This window comes from Natator depressus, chromosome 14, assembly GCF_965152275.1.
Source record: "Natator depressus isolate rNatDep1 chromosome 14, rNatDep2.hap1, whole genome shotgun sequence".
Lineage (NCBI taxonomy): Eukaryota > Metazoa > Chordata > Testudines > Cheloniidae > Natator > Natator depressus.
Window position 1 is genome coordinate 13,215,111 of NC_134247.1, and position 17,484 is coordinate 13,232,594.

At 45.3% G+C, this 17,484-nt stretch overlaps 1 protein-coding gene across 1 annotated transcript in view; it reads right to left on the minus strand.

The window, feature by feature from the left end:
• Window positions 1-17,484, minus strand: part of CACNA1G (calcium voltage-gated channel subunit alpha1 G) — a 274,461-nt gene that overhangs the window by 60,082 nt on the left and 196,895 nt on the right. The window contains exons 16-19 of the mRNA XM_074971576.1: window positions 16,528-16,712; window positions 15,888-16,319; window positions 5,963-6,063; window positions 3,457-3,580 (exon numbers count right to left, since the gene is read on the minus strand). Of these exons, the coding sequence (XP_074827677.1) occupies window positions 3,457-3,580; window positions 5,963-6,063; window positions 15,888-16,319; window positions 16,528-16,712 (842 nt within the window). The remainder of the gene's footprint in view (window positions 1-3,456; window positions 3,581-5,962; window positions 6,064-15,887; window positions 16,320-16,527; window positions 16,713-17,484) is intronic.

Here is a 17,484-nt window from a genome sequence, read left to right on the forward strand (position 1 = left end):
ACAAACACACACCAGCCTTTCCCCGAACATCCGTGCAAACAAAATACTCCTCTGTGCAAGGGTTTCTGGACAGGGCTCTAAGGGGACCCAACATGGGACCAAAGAGCCATTCAGAATGTGAAGGAATGCTCCTAAATGTGTGGGCCAGATTCTCAGCTGCTATAACTTCAATGGAGTTATGCTGATTTACACCAGCTGAGGATCTGGGCCTATTTCTGCAATATTCAGCAGGTGAGTCCAGACAGCAGCATTTAATACCTCCGAAGAAAGTTGGGACAGCAAAGAAATTCTTTGCTCTAGCTTTCTAAGAGTCTCCACAATACCAAGAGCTACAACGGGATTTCCAAAGCTGCCTAGAGGATACAGACACCCAGCTCCCACTCATTTCAATGGGAACAGGGCCTCCAGATCCCTTCACCAGCTTTGGAAAAATCTCAGCCTCCATCAGCTGCATGAAACCCACTAAAGTCACTAGAAGTCACCCATGTGAAATGCCAGGACAACTTCCCCCAATGGACTGGATGGGGAGGGAGCCCAGCATCCAAAGCAGTTCATCTGTTCCCGCACTCAAAGAGCGAGCTCATGTGAGCAGCATGCCCATCCCACCCAAGCCAGCCTTCTACATGTGCAGCAGCTGTCCGAGCAGCCCGCCTGACAATGTCTAATGGGGAACAGAAGTCGAAAAAAGGCATCTGTAAGTTAAACAATGGCTGAGAGCTCCAAATAAGCTCCAGCAGCATCCAAATTCACCATGTCAAATTCATTAAAAAAAAGTGAGTTAATGGAGAGCAGCATCAATGGACTCTCATTAAAAGGGTGTTTTTGTTTTAATAGTTTCAAGGGGATCCAAACCTTGTTTCACAAAACTCCCAGCCTGAATGACAAGCCTGTTTCATTAACATGTTTGGAAAAATATGAGTGTTTGGTGAAAACAGAATCCTGATCTGCAGGAACCCTGCTCCAAACTATAGGCCCCATTCATAAGGATCAAGGTCAGGAAGGACCCCTGTGATCATCTTGTCGGACCTCCCGTTTCACACCAGCCACGGAACTTCCTTCCCCGCCCCGCCAAAAAAAAATTACTACAGAAGAACTTTTAGAAACACAGCCAATCTTGATTTAAAGATTGCCAGTGATGGAGAAGAATCCATCATGACCACTGGTAAACTGTTCCAATGGCTAACTACCCTCACTGCTAAAAAGGTACACCATTTCCAGCCTGAATTTGTCTTGCTTCAACTTCTAGCCATTGGATCGTGTTTATATCTTTATTTCCTGGATTAAAGGGCTCGTTATCAAATATTTGTTCCCCATCTCGGTACTTATAAATTGTGATCAAGTCACCCCTTAACATTCTCTTGGTTAAACTAAATAGATTGAGCTTCTTGAGCCTTCTGTGGCACGCTAGAGCCTTTGTCATAACATTGCGCCCAAAATAGGTCATGCTTCCCCATCTAAGTTCATTGTTTCGGATCCAGGCCAGGCTGGAAGTGACTAAGAGTTGTTACCATCTGCTGGCTGGTTGGTGGCTAAAGTCCAGTTCCCAGGGGATCACAAAAGCCACCACCACTCCTGGCATTAACTGGCAACCTTGCAAGACTCAGAAGAGATCAAGGACCGAATGGGTTGTGAAGACTGATCACCACTCACCCTAATGGTGGGCCCTTCCCGGGCAGGGCTAGGGAACTGTGAGGAAGTCTGCATTGGAGCTACTATCCATGCTGCACATATTCTGGGGATACAGAGGCTTCACTATCCAGGGCTACCAACCCAGCATCTTTCCCCAGCTATATCCTCAGAAAACCCACTGGACTCACATATTGACAGATGACAAAATGATAATGAGAGTTTACATTTATATAGAAAGACTCCAAAGCACTTTGCTACTGTATACATGCAATGAAATGCAGCCATCTCTGGGGTGGAGGACAGTCACTTATTGCACAACAGTGAAGGAAAGGAGATTGGGGCATGCTTATTCTCTGAGGAGGAGCGCTAGGGGGATCTTTAATGTACACAAAGAGCACAAAGAACCTTAGTTTTAAGATCTCGGCCTAAAGATCCACAGACAATAAACAGCAAGGCACTCATGCACTGAGGGAACAGGGATTTATATTGTTGCAATATGAACAGTCTTTTGCAATATGTCAGAGGCAGCCTAGTGTACCTCTCAGCCGCAATCAATACAAAAATAAAAGAGCAAGTGGATGATTCTGCCCATCTGACTGATAGGAGTTGATGTTATGAGGGTCTGGTTTGAAAAATCATTATGCAATTTATTAAAGCAAATGGTTCAGGGAAATGGAATTACAGTGCTTGTATCCATTCAATTTGCTTATGTCATAACAAAGATGATCGACAAAGAAGCCAGAAAAGTACAAAATGAACAGCTTCCCCCTATCCCTTCCCACCACCCATACGCCAATGCAGAACAGATGGAAGGAGCTAACATTGCGCAGAGAGAGTAAAAGTGTTTGAATGTTTATCAGAGAAGAAAATGGAGACAGATGTCCTAGTTATATCATGTATTAAAACAGTCTGATTGTGGCTGGGGAGATGGGATATTAAAAGTGGAAGCCTTGATGTCTTTCCCAGCACATGAGTGCTGTTCTTGTACGTTTCAGAATCAGATTAAAGAAACTTTGGTGAGGGCAGAGGATTGAATGCCTGAAAGAATCCCTGTCTGTTGGCAGCATCATGGAAAGTCCACTTCAGCATGTGCTGTAAAGGTACGTTTATTGCTGAAGTTAACGCCGCATAGGCAGGATTGATTTTCTTTTAAATAAACCATGAATGGCAAATTATAAACAGCTGGGGCAAGATCCCTGGATACAGCCATGATGTTCAGAGCACAAGGCACGAGCAGCACGCAGAGATGGCTTAAAGCCCTCCCATGCACTGTCCTGATGATCGTGATGCTCTGTGCCTGGCTGTTTCCTCTGTGCTGTGTTGGAGCCTGAGGGCTGCCCTTACTTACGCTGGCGTGTAATGATCACAAAGAGCTAAAACATCTTGCTGGACCAGGGAGGTGCAGGGGACGTCCCTACGTGTGGTGCTCCCTTTTATCTAGCCATCTGCACGTCCCACACACCACGAGCAGCAGGAAGGGTGGATGGTATATAGCCCCCAAGTTGGCTCTATACCACTGCATGCTCATATCTCTCTGGCAGATCCTCTCTGGGCCAGACAGACAGGGTTTGTGGTCCAAGCATTGTGTCAGTGTTGTACAAAGCAGCCGCATGGCCCCTAAGGATCTGATTCCTGATCTGGAATTCGGGGCCAGATCCTCAGCTGGTGTAAATCAGCATAGCCCCAATGACTTCAATATAGCTATGCAGATACGTACTAGCTGAGGATCTGGCCTCCTCTTTCTCAATAGTATGAAGGAGAGAGAGAGAGTCCAGTGTGATTTGAGCTTTGGTGGCTCCACAATGAATGCACAACTCTGATACTCACAGCACTGTGGGGCTCAATTTTGGGCCGTTCCATGGCAATGGTAATGCAGTTCAGGAAGATAATAACCAAGACGATGTGATCAAACATCTTGTGAGTGATGATTTTATTGCACATCAGACGGAATCTGTCCAGAAAAGGCAAAAAAGACACATAATGAGCTGTTAACACCTAACTGGTCTGAAACACTTTTGTCAAAGCGTCAGCCTTATGCACGGCGTGAGAACTGAACAGTCGGCTTGAAAAGCAGGTGCGTTGCTGACTCCCAACTCCTTCTCTAGGGTGGCCATGTGTTAGCAAATTTTTCTCAGTATAAACAGAAAAGGGTTCAAGCCACAAAATCTGAACAGAGTTTGCAACCACCACAAAGTTTAGGGGTGCTTGGTTGGATTTGGGGTTTGGTTCATTGTAAAGAGAGCAGCCGCTTGCAACTTACACCTATTGCCAGGTTCAGATTTCAAGCTCTCCTTTACTCCGAGGGTCAGAGACACGTTTGGATTCAAGGCTCTAATTTCACTCCATCTCTAGCTCGAAAATAGTTTGAGTGTGTTGGCTAAAGAATGCTATGCTGAACAAAGGAACAAGAGCTATTTAGCATGACAGATGGCTGTACGTTGATGCAGGATTTATAATATGGTATTACATTTCCCAAAGTCTGTTTCTGAAAGTCTATGTAATCATTGTATGAATGAATTGTAATGCTGCTTTGGGCCTCCAGCTTAAAAACACAAGGCGTCCCCTAGGACAAGCCATGACATTGCTGCATGAACGTGTATCAGGGCACTGATTCCAGATGGCCATATAGCAGCTGACCCTTGGAAAGAACAAAAGACTCTTGCTCCTTTATGTAAGCAACAAGCCTTTCCTGGAGGGGTGTGACTAGGCGATGGGAGAAAGGGAACACAAAGGCCCAAATTCAGAGGCAAGTCTAAGCCTAGAGACTAAGTTGGTGTAATACTTTCTTTTGGTCCCCTCAATGCATATGTGACACCAATTTAGATGCTATTGGATCTACCTAGCTACTGTACCCAGGTGTTTTTCCCACCTACTGTGTAGAGTCAAAAGCTCACCCTGGGTGGTTGGCTTTATTAAGAAAGAAATTAACAACAGCATAATAAAGATCTGTTCAAGCCTTCTCTCTCAAGCGTGGCTGTGCCTGGAGTTCCTCCCTTAGGACTTCTCAGCCCACAGCCTAGATCCTCCCACCTCCCAGTGGGCTCCTGCTGGAAGCGTCATGGAACGAAGTAACCAGTTGCCTGCCCCAGTGAGTCAAGCAGGACCAACTTAACTCTGCCAGCAGGCTCAACACCTGCTAAGAGGGTGAGGTGTTCCAGGCAGGCATTGCCAGCCTCTTATAGACTTCCATAGACTCGCAGGGCCAGATTGAAGGATGATGTGCAATTTAGATCCCCTGACACTAGTTTCTATTCCTTTACACTAAGTTAGACTCCCCTGGAGCTACTTACAGCCCCACCCCTAACTACACACTGAGGAGCTGGAAGAAGGGGATCAGTTAAAGTGGCTCCCAGCTTAATTGAACACACACCTCTTTGCAGCTCCTTGTGAAGTCAAGAAGAACTGGTGAGAGTAGTTCAACGAGAATCTGCCTGAAGGGGACTGTAATTTACACACCATCTCTGACCACCACCACAAACGACTGGGCAAACAACTGGTCGCTGCTACCTCCAGCAGCTATTCTGACCCCTTGACCTTTAGGTCCTAGCTTTCCCAGCCTGGAGCAGCATGGCTTCCCCTGGTACTCACCTCCACCAGGGCAAAGGCTCTCATCGGGTTCTGCTCTCTTTCTTTAACGAACAGTGTGTGCCCATGAAGCAATGTCTGGAACCTGTCTATTGATATGGGGGTAACAGCTGGTGTCCACAGTCCTTAGGACCAAAGGACCACCTATCCTAAGGGAGGAAGCAGAGTTCCTCAGGTACCCCAGGTGAATAAACAGGGGCTCAGATTCCGTGCCGCACCTCCAGGAGGGACAGGGCATGGGTGAGGGCAAAGATGGCTTTAAACCACCTTTTCACGCTCCGTATTGTGGGCTCTTCTGGGTGCTGAACCTGATCCTGGTGTAAGTTAAAGCAGTGAGGGGCTGCTCCTTTTGCTGGCTATGATCTACAGTGCAGCCCCTGATCCCAGAGATACTATAAGCGAAGAGCCCACACCCATGATCTGCCCACAGCTCATCCTTACATTAGGGCTTACAGTAACCCTACAATTTATCTGCACCAGGGGAATGCTCTCCAGCCAGTTGCAGCAACCCGTATTGCTACTATATGTCAATGGAGTGGTACATAGGGAGTGGAACGGGGAAAGAATCTGTCTCCAAGACTTAGATAGGGCTGTGGGCTTTACCCTCATCGATGCACCAGCTAGGAGATGGGCAGGCTGGCATACAATGAAGGCTCTGATCTTCACGGTGCTGGGGCAGCGTAATCCACTGTAACACTTACATTCAATTCTACCCAGAGCTATCACATTATTATGGAAGTTGCCTTACTTAGAGTGAGGAGCAAAGATGTAGATAGACCAGGAATCCCTTTCTTTGCACCAGGAAGGTAGGTGTGCCCTTATCCAAGCCTTCATACGCTCACTTTTGCTCTAAAAGAAAAATGACAACTGTACAGTGAGTTGTAATCAGTTATTCTGAGCAACTACAGCAAGCATCAGCCATGGAGTGAAACCCAGACAAAGCAAACAACCAAGCGTGAAACCCTTGTGATGCTTTAATTTCTCCTCCTCCCTGTCAACCTGGAAGTTACATGGCAGTACTGCAGGCCTGCGAGCTGGGGTCATTTCTGAATGACATTTCTTGTGTATAATACAAAACTAAAATAATGAAATTGGCAGCATGGGTACACATGACCTGCTGTGCACCTCAGGGATGGATTGATGATACCTAAGAGTACATGCATGCAACTCCACTTACAGAAATGTCTTAAGCACAGCTGTGTAAAGGAAGTGGGAGGCCATACATTTAAAGATATCTACAGTGTGGACAAGCACTGCTGCACACGGTGTCTGCTCACAGTCACCACTCTAACATGGAGACGGCATTTTAAAAGTTATCATAAAGAAAAAAACAGAGAAAGCTGTTTTTTTTTTTAAAAAAAGGGTCTTCCAAACCTAATAAGTCACAAAACTAAGATGCCACATTTTTTTCTATAGCAGAAATGTCACTCACCATTCAGCAAAGCAGCTGATTATGAGCTGAAAAAAATCAAAGACCCCACTGTGCATGGCACTGCCAGCAAAAACTGGGGCTTAGTCCAGCAGAGCCCAGGTCTGCGCTGATTAGTGACAGGACTCGCTAAACATCTGAAAACTCTGTTACCATTATTTTTATAGCATCATGAATACTCTAACAGGACAAGTGTATTGGTTAAAATCTCTGCTCTGTGGTCAGTCTCAGACATTCTGGATACTTAACAGATGTTTGCCCGAATCTTCCGAGGTTTAATTCGAAGTAAAAGAGGAACATATAGGGCTTATGTTAGAGACAATAAAAAGGGCAGAGGGTCAGACATCTGCCTACCACTTGTGGACTCTTGTGTTGGTGGAACTTCGGTCGAATTCTGGCTGCTGGACTTGGTGTGCAGCTGGTTGGGTGGTGTACAGCGGCCTGTGATATACATGAGCTCAGACTCGATGACCAGGTTCATTCCTGCCTTGAACTTTATGACTGGCATATTTGTGCACCACTGTGATATTGGAGGAGTCACCAGTGATTTCCACTTTGGTCCATTAACAGAATGTCACGTGTGCACTTTCCTTACCATTTTAATAGATTACTTATACCATGGTGGCTTAAGACAGGAGGGCAGATTTTAGGGCTTTGATCCAAAGTCTGTTAGCGTCACCAGGAATCTTTCTATTAACTTCAATGGGCTTTGGATGAGGCCCATAGAGTACAGCTGTATCCGATATTAGATTTGTTCTTTCCATAATACCATAAACCACGTAGCAATGTGCCAACCCCTCAGGGCAGAGAGCTACCCTTACTTGCACTGAATACTAGCTTATAACATGTGCCGACTTTTTGAAATCAATGGGGTTACTTGTGCAGCAAAGTGCTACTGGACGTCAATAAGGGTAGCACAATCTAGTCCTTGATGAATCTCCAACCGGGGAGAGGTCTAAAGCAGAGCCATTTAGCTGAAACCCCCTCCCATAACATTAGGAGAGGATCAGACACAGGGGGAATAGGCAAAAAATCACCATGGATTGGATTGGATTTTGCAAAACTAAAACCTGATTTCCCCAAAACAAAACTAGCCACAGGTTCTACCCATCTTCCTCCAACATGCTAGAATTTCAGACTTCAGATATTGCCTTTAGTTGGAAATCCACTATATTCTGAAGGGTTTCAGAGTAGCAGCCGTGTTAGTTTGTATCCGCAAAAAGAACAGGAGTACTTGTGGCACCTTAGAGACTAACAAATTTATTTGAGCATAAGCTTTCGTGAAATGGGCTGTAGCACACGAAAGCTTATGCTCAAATAAATTTGTTAGTCTCTAAGGTGCCACGAGTACTCCTGTTCTTATAGTCTGAAGGTTAACTTTTAAGAGATTATCATTTATAACGAATCAACTGTTGGATTTATACACCCATTATTATCCCAACTGCTGGGCTATATGGCAATATTTAGAGCTTTACTGAATTACCTCAAACGTCTTATAGTTTAAGCTGTAATTGATATCAACACATTGGACCAAATTGTACACATACATTGCTTGCAAACCTACTGATGCCAATAGAGTCACATGGGGCGAAAGCAGAAGCAGAATTTTGCACACTGCATACAGAGGATCCATCTAGCACCTCCAAGGACCAAAAGGACAATCGAATGGCACTTAGGGTGTAAGTGAATTATAAGGCCCAAGTTTTCATCATGGGTCTGATGTGAAAATGATGACCACTTTCCAGGTTACAGTCTTGCCTTCTCATGACAAATAACTTGAAACAATTTGCCCTGACTAAATAATCCATAGGTCTCTTAATTTCCTGTATCCTCATTGTATACTCTTTCCCCACACACTCCATATTTTTAATTCTGGATAATGCCATTACATAGCTTTTATAGGGACAGGTACAAAAGTCCAAGAAGTCGATGGGAATTATTCGATTGACTTTAATGGGCTTTGGATCAAGCCCAATGGCACTTTTTATCCACAAAGAAGATCAGTGTCTTTATCCCTATTTGTAAAATGGAGAAACAGAGGCACAGAGATGTGCAGGGACTTGCTTGTGGTCACTCAGCAGAGTAGTAGTGAAACCTGTGATACTTGATTTCCAAGTCCAGTGCCCTACCCAGTAGACTGCTAGTCAAAACAGGCACCTTGGGAGTGCATAAAATGATAGAGTTTAAACACAACCCCGCGCATTCCCCCTAGGAGCTGAGCAATTAGCAGTTTGAGCTGGTTTGGACTGTAAAAACTGGAGCTGTCAGTATAATTGAGTGGAATGGGTGAAATGCTTTCTGTGCTTATATGCACTCAGCCAGGAGTCTCATTAGCAAGTGTTAATAGCTAGTACAGTGTCCATTTTAATGAAAATGCTTGGTGACAAACTGAACCCTTTGGAAAACGAAAGCCACCTTTCGAAGTTCTAGATAGAACCCTGATAGCTACCCCAGCCCTTGAACATGTAGTAAGCGCTGTGACTTGGTCCAGTTAATATTGTATGCTGGACGGGTTCCAAAAGGATCTATTATTCAAAGCATTTCTGGTATTTATCTTGGGGATTTGAAGTGAATGGTAATGCGTCAGCAGCACAGAATGCCTCTTTATGTTCCTTTTGTCCAGTTTTAATGCCAAAGATATTTTGGGTTTTGTCTAATTGTTGCAGCTAGCAGTTCAAAGGCTACATCAGATAATAAAGGGGAAAAGTGAACTTCCATCATGTCCCTCTATTCAACATGTATGGGAAAGGCTTGGGACATGGATCCATCAGTCATTACTGAAGCTTTGGCTTCCTTATACTAGGCCAAGTTCTGTTCTCTGTTATATCCATGGAAATCTGGAGTCAAAGGAGTTACTCCAGATTTACACCAGTGTAACAGAGCACAGTTTGGCCCACGATCATCTGAGCCAAATCTCTGTGAAATAAAAAATGAGTATTTCCAGCCGACCCCCATCAGATGCTTTCTCTGCAAAGTCCAGATACACAGCATTGCTTACAATCAGCCTGATTGCTGCTGGAGTTTCCATTATGTTCAAAGAGATATATCAATTATGTTATTTAAATCATATCTATTTGTTCATAAGACACACCTGGCCAGGATGAATAAAGATGTGGAAGAACAAGAAGAAAAACAACCACCACTAACCCTTTAATTCAGTTGCTCGTTTCTTAGACAGAATGTTATGGGCATGATCTTGCTGGCCTATTGAAGCTAAACTCCCTCTGTACTCAGTGCCTCTACCCAGTTGACAAAGACAGACATGCCCCTGGGGTCTATCCGGTGGACAAAACACGTGCATAACTCCCATTGATATTAACCAGTGTTATGTTCAAACATCAAAGGGGGAATAGAGAACTCTGTAGAGACTACATTAATGAGATCTATTGAAAAAATAGTTTCCTGGTTAGGAATTTCAGATATTATTAATGTGCTTCTAAGGGCAGAAGGGAAGAATGCTGACATTAAAAGATGACTGATATACGTCTTTGAGCAGAGTGACATTGATCTATAAAAATTTTATTATAGGAAAAAAAATCTGCTAATAAACCATCCATGCCTAACAAGTCAACTGAATGCAAGCTAGAAGATGTATTGTGAATCTCAGGACTAGATTATTTCATTCTAAACACTGAGCAGGGGAAGACTGAGATAGTAAAATAGATGATTCCCTTATCGTTGATCTGCTTGTTACAAAACTAGTGCAAAACAGCCAAAAGTGAAAGCAGATGAAAAAGCGCAAACAGAATTATTTGCACTTTGCATACGGGGGATTGTGTTTGAAGGGTCTTTTGGTTCGAGACTACGTAGCTTCCCCACTTTCCACTCCTATTTCTCACTAGCTTGGTTCTACGTTACAATGGACCTTTTGCAGAATGTGGAAATTTCACTGAGTGTGAGTGTGAGAGAGAAAAACCAAAAACTGGACCAGCATATATGAACATCAAAGATCTCAGGTCAGAGTCCAACTGCAGTTACACCTGTATAAATACGGATTTGTATTGGGCCATTATTTCAGTGGAGTTCCTCCAGATTTACACCTGTACAACCAAGAGCAGAATTTGATCCCTTGATTTTATTTTGTGAAGAAGAGTTAATGGGCCTGATTCTGGTCTCCCTTATACCAGTGTTAATTGGGCGTGAATTCACTGAACTCAATAGAGTGACACTAATGTAAACTGGGGCCGGGGCGATCAGAGTCTGGCCCTTGTTCTAGTTTTTAGTTCAGTGCAGAAAACATCAAGTACATCCAATAAAGACAGCTTTTTGGGCGTTGCTCCATAAGGGCACATTTAGTCCTCTAGGATCACGTTGATCTAAATAAGAGTCCAGCTTGTTTATTTTCTTTGGAAAAGAACTTGAAATTTCCTCTCATTCTACCCAGGTTAAATTGGGGGCAAAGACCCCAAAAAGTGACAGGAGGAAATCAGAGCAGGAAGCTCAAAATACGGAGGGAACAAATTCTTTAATCTACACAATATTTTCTAGTAACCGCTGTTTCATTATTTGTTTGAAAAAGGAGAAAACTCGTGGTCTCTGCGTAAGAATTCAGGAGAACCCTCACAATGAGGATGATCCAAGAAACATGAACCTTATTTTGCCAGAATATAGGACTTTCCATCTCAAAAGTGCACCAAGTGGTTTACAAACTCTTACCAACAGAACCATTGAAACACTGGGAGGGCACTGGTCTAGCAAACAATCCACTTCATTGCACAGCACAATAAAATAGGGATGAGAAGTTTGGCAAAGTACACCAGAGCAAACCCAGATCTTAGAACATTACTACAGGGACTTTAGTCTGTTTACAGTAAATATTTATACTGTGTCCATGGAAAGCAGAGAAGACTAAAGTCTTTAAAACTCTCAGCTTAAAGATGCAGTACGCAATCTAATTCAGAAATTCATTCCAAGATTGCAGTCAGTTACCAATTTACTAGCTGGAAGATGTAAACTAAGAGATACTGCATGCAGTATGTTCTGATGTGCCACTCAGGTGTTTGGTTCAGGTCAGCTGGAAAGAAATCTGGCCTTGAGACGGAAGATAAAATGTCTCCAGCTAGCAATAAGATCATGATCTTTTGATAATTTTAATAATTATTCTTCTGAGAATAATTACAGGCCCTTTTCTTAGAAATTCCATCTCCCGGGTGACCAAAGTGGTTTGCAGAACTTCTAGGAGGTTAAGAACCAGGTTAAAGCAATCAGTTAAAATTATAGCCTGAGAGTCCACATCTGAGACATAGTGGAATAAATGTATTATAAAAAAGGAGATTTGTGGCTAGGCAACTATATCTTGGTCAAAAGAACCTCGGTTTCTCGTCAGTATGTACTTTGCAATTATGGTAGTCTTTAGCATCCATTAACATTCTCGAAGTTCAATTTTCATTCTCCAATGCCAGTGAACTGTACTAAGATATTTCCACAACCTGCTTCTTTCATAGTCTCAGTATTGCCCCAGCTGCTTCTACAATAATGACTGTTCGCAGACACTTGCCCAGACTAACACTACAATGGAGAATGATGCCTATTTCTGACCCACGCTGGTTGCTCATTGCATCTGAAATGCTCACTAAGGTAGACTAGCCAGTGTTTGTGCTGTGCTGTGTTCTCCAGGCCCAGTCAATTTACAACTGACAATTTACAGCATTTCAGAGGCTGGCGGGTGCCTGCCTTTTTCTGCCCACGTATGGATGGCTAATATCCATTTATCTCCTTTCTGGGACAGTAACCGGAGTCACTGCCCAATCTATTGGGGTCACTGGTCTAAGCAGACTAAGGGCTTCTCTACACGTAAAGCACTGAACCTGCGTTGCTGTAGCACTTTAGTGAAGACACTAGCTACACCGATGGGACGGCGTCTCCTGTCAGAGTAGGTAATCCACCTCCGCAAGAGGCGGTAGCTAGATCAATGGGAGAATTCTCCTGTCAACCTAGTGGTGTCTACACCAGGGCTTACGCTGGTTCAACTGTGTCATTCAGGGATGTGGCTTTTTAACACTCCACAGCAACGTAGCCATACCAACCTAATTTCCTAGAGTAGACAGGCCTAACACACACCACGAACCAAGAAGCTCAAGTTGCAGTGGTGGGGGTTTAGGTTGGATATTAGAAAAATCTTTTTCACTAGGAGGGTGGTGAAGCACTGGAATGCGTTACCTAGGGAGGTGGTGGAATCTCCTTCCTCAGAGGTTTTTAAGGTCAGGCTTGACAAAGCCCTGGCTGGGATGATTTAGTTGGGGATTGGTCCTGCTTTGAGCAGGGGGTTGGACTAGATGACCTCCTGAGGTCCCTTCCAAACCTGATATTCTATGATTCTATGAAGTTCCCCCCCTACCCCCACAAACCTGGCTTCCTCCTGGTTCAGCAATTAATTCCACACAGTCTTGTGTGCCCAAGTGACATAATCAAATAAAGAAAAGAAATCCTTCCCTATTGGCAGGATGTCCCCACAGCCCCGGTCCTCCCCTTGCCCGGGGAGTGAAGGAAAAAGGCGGCCAGAGCCTTCCCCCAGCCTCCAGTCCTTTCCTCCTTCCAAGGGGCATTCCACCCCATAAGAAACCTCCGGCTTTTCATGATTCCTAGTTCACAAGGCACAGCAGTCAGCAACACTATCCATCTGCCCAGTGGGCCACAGCTCCTCACTCCTAGCCTGATGCAGTCCCTACAGGCTGCACTTTTCTTTCCAGGGCAATGAATGGGGTTTAAGCCTTTCCTTGTTCAGCATGGATTAAAGTTCACCAACCCTACCATAGTCCCCAGTCGTGCTCCCTGCAAACTGAAGGGGAGCAGGACTGGTGGGTCTTTCATGGACATCAGTTTGTGACAAGAACATGGAGACCATTATCCTAAATATCATCAGATTTTGCTGCCATAGTGTCAGTTGCTATCTGCTTAGAGTTTGATTTTAGCTAGTTGTCAAGCCAGCTGCTCGAGAGCTAGGGCAGGCTCACAACTCAGAATAAGCCTAGACCCTTGGTTGAGCCTTATAAGTTTTTAGATTCTCCCTTTATTAGCAATTTGCTATCACCTGTTATTGTCTCATCCTTTTTGTAACTCTCCAGATAGGGAGCGAAATTCTCCTGCTGTAACTTACGGAAGATGTTTTAAGGTCTCGTTAGCCTTTGCAACATCTCCATGCAGGTTTTGCTAGCATAATAGAAGAAGGTCAGGGATGAATGAAAGATCTCAATAAAATGAGATGTTCATGTCACATTTATGCTTGCACGCACAAGGAGATAAAGTTCCAGGAGACCTCCAGTCGCTGAGATATGTGGGGAAGGCGGTCAGGAGGTCTTTATTTGATAAGTCACATTCTATGTTCCTTATTGCCTGAAGGCCAAGTTTGGTGCTAACCTCCAACCCACACCCACGCAATCCCCCTGATTTCCCTTAATGGGGCTGGACAGGGTGGATGACAGCTCTCAGTTTGGTTCTTTGTATTTAGATGCATCTCTAGTGCGGTTGCAGTGACTCTAACTCTGAAACTGCTCTGGCATTTACACAAATTGGGCACAGCGTCACAGTACAAATTACACACATTCATTTGAAAGCAGAGATCCAGGGAAAATTTAAAATGGGAAATGCCTCTTAACCACCTCGCATCTCTAATCAGTGCAAAATTACAGCTGATTTTCTCCCCCTGCCATGCTTTTAGCAAACGTTTTCTAAATGGCACTTCTCAGACCTCTGAAAGAGACATACATATTGGACTAATGCCTCTTCACATTGAAATTAATGCAAAGGCTAATGCTGCCTCTATGAGTCTAATAAGTCAATGAGATTAATGGGCCAAATTTGCCCTTGGATATACATCTGCTTTTCCTATTTACATCAATAGAAATTGCCCACTCGCATCTGAGGGCAGAATTCGACCTTATAGTTGGAGAAAGAGAAACGTACTATTCTCTATTTCAAAGATAGATTTTTTTTCTGAAATAACCAGAGACGGGCAATGCATTTGTGCTGCGTCTACTGCTGGATACTAGCATGTACAGGAGACCCGACCCCAATCTGTCTGGACATCCCCTCTGGGACCAGGGAGTAACACTAGGCTCCTATACTGCTGTACTAATGGGAGGGTGTAGATTCATTATACCCTGGTCTCCTCCCATCCCCCCCGCAACCCACATCCAGTGCATCTACACAGACTAGCCAAGTGTTACTCAGATAATGCACAGATAGCCAGGCTATGTCCACTGCATGACTTATATCACTTGAAAAACAGAAGTAGAAACCAAATGACACAGCCTTCCTAACAGCTGCACATCCCAGACAGACCACATCAGCCCTCTCCCCTGTATGTTGCCATTTATGGTTCTGCAGAGAAAGCATGTGAGATTTGAAGTTCTCATTGCTCCAGCATGGAACCAATTCGAACTTGGTGGTTTCATTGAGTTTGCTTGAAGATTTTGGCACTCATTCTAACCCAAAACTGAAAGCAAAAGTTGCAAAGGGGCGGGGGAACAGAAAGATGGGAACAACATCAAAGAACAGCTTTGCATGATCTCCTACAAAGTACATCTAAAGCGCTAAGAACAGAACGGGCACCACGCTCAGGTCCAAGAGCTAAGATCATCTGGGGCTCCATTCAAAGCCATTCTATTGTGCCTCCTGCTGCAAAGCCCACGTCTCATTTTGTAACCTTCACCCTCCCTGACACCACCCTCCCCCACATCACCCGCTGCAAATTGATAGGCCACGGGGGCTCAGTCTCTTCGAGGGACACAGGTTATGCATCCAGAATGGGCGCTTGTGTCTGTCCAGGCTGATAATGGGTGGAGGTTTCTTATGGAACAGGAGGAGTGGAAAATGTGTGTTCCAGCCAGGGCTGCAGTGAAACCTAGGTGGAGAAACCTCCAGGGGAAGGAACATAGGCGCTGACTCCATGGGTTCTCCGGGGCTGGAGCACCCACAGAAAACAAAATAGTGGGTGCTCAGCACCCACCAGCAGCCCCATCGATCAGCTCCTCCACCTCCCCTCCAGCGCCTCCTGCCCGCCGGTGGTCAGCTGTTCAGCAGCATGCAGGAGGTGGGCTCTCATAACCCATGCACCCCCTGTGGCTTTTATGCGGGATTTACATGGTGTTCCTAAGTCTGCTGCTAGAGAGCAGGAGAGATGCACCCAGCTGCAGTGGACTATTGCCTGGCGCTCAGCAGCGTTGTTCTGCTAAGGGAACGGGTGTCAGTTAAACACAGAAAAGCCAAGAAGCTTCAGCAGCCACCGGCTGTTGATTTGTCTTACCAGGTTGCCTTCATCATCACCGTCATCGTCGTCCAAATGGAGCTGATGTAACAAGATTCCCGGGGAGGTTTTCCCATTGCAGTCTTGATGCTCTGATGCAGCGGTCCGGCTGCTGTGCATGCTGCTGGTTCGGTACAGGGAAGGCACCTGCAAGGTATCTTGGAGATCGAACGAGCCTTTAGTTTCCAGCGACGCCATGCGGTGAGGTAAAGAGCCATTAATGCTCCCAGTCCGGCTGGACCTCTCCTCGTCTGAGCTTTCCCCTTCCTCCGAACTCTCCTTTCCATTCCCAGACAAGAGGGATTTGCGCTCCCCACTCTGGCTCCGACGTTTCAGGCTGGGAGCCCGCCCCAGGCTATTCCAGCTTGACCTGCGACTATTCCAGCTGCTGGCTGCGCTCCAAGGGCTGTGGGGGGAGCTCTGTATGCTGGACTGAGGAAGGGACAAGAACATGAAGAGTCAACCCAGCATCACTGCCACCATCTCATGCTTGTTCCCAATGGGCAGGCCTAGAAATACCAAGGCAGCGAGCGCAGTATAAACACCTAGACAGACAGAGCCCACACAGCTGGAAACAGCCGCACAAACCAAACAGAAACAAAGCAGCCACAAAGGGTGATCAAGAAGATGAGCTGCATACCGGTGATTTGAGTTCATAGGCATTGGGATCCATGGAGACACTGCTGGCCCTGCGAGATTCATAGCCCTGAGCTGCATCTCCAAACATGGCACTTTTTGGCATTGGCATTGGGGTGGCAGCTGTGTGGATGATAAGGGGTGGGGTCAGGCTCTTCTTCAGCTCCGGGAGGTCGCTCAGTACCATCACTGGAAGAAACAAGGAGTTTTTAAAGATACTGCAGCTCTAGGAACATGCAATAAACCATCATTCTCCATCACCCTTCAGGTTGCATCCAAAATCAGGGTGACAAAGGACGCGATGGCCCTAAAGGAGCCAGCTCTAATCAGAACATGGGCCAATAACACAATTTCACAAAAAGGAAAGAAGTCTTCAATTAATGGGACAAAGGAGATTTTTAATGAGTGAGTGGGAGCTTGGGTTTTTGTTTTAAAACCAGAAATTGCATGGCACAGGGGCTCAAATAAACTTGTTTACAAGATCAGCAGCCAAGAACAGACATTGGTTTGTCATCTGCTGCTTCAGGAGCGCCAGCAATCTGCCAACCATGCCTCCCCAACTTCCCCCTTCCATTAATTTCTTTCATCTCCCCCCACGCTTTGCTCCCCACAATGTCCCACCCTCTCTTCCTGTAAGCTCTTTCCCTGCTTCCTCTCCCTATGCTCTTCTTCCCCAGTTCTCTTCCCCTTCTGTACTCCTTCCTCCACATTCTTTCAACTGAAGTCCTACAACACTGCTGAGGCTGCTCTGCGGCCCCACACTCTCCCTCTTTCCCCCTGAGCTTCGACGCCCCCAGTTTCTCCTCTTCCGACCTCCCCAAATCTTCTACCTCGTGGACAATACATATGTCTCCCGGCAAAGCCCACCCTGACCATTCCCTGTGCCCGCTCTCCAAGCATTAGTGCATCACAGCTCTGCTGTCTGTCAAAGTGCTAACTACAGACAGCAGCTCCCTGCTGT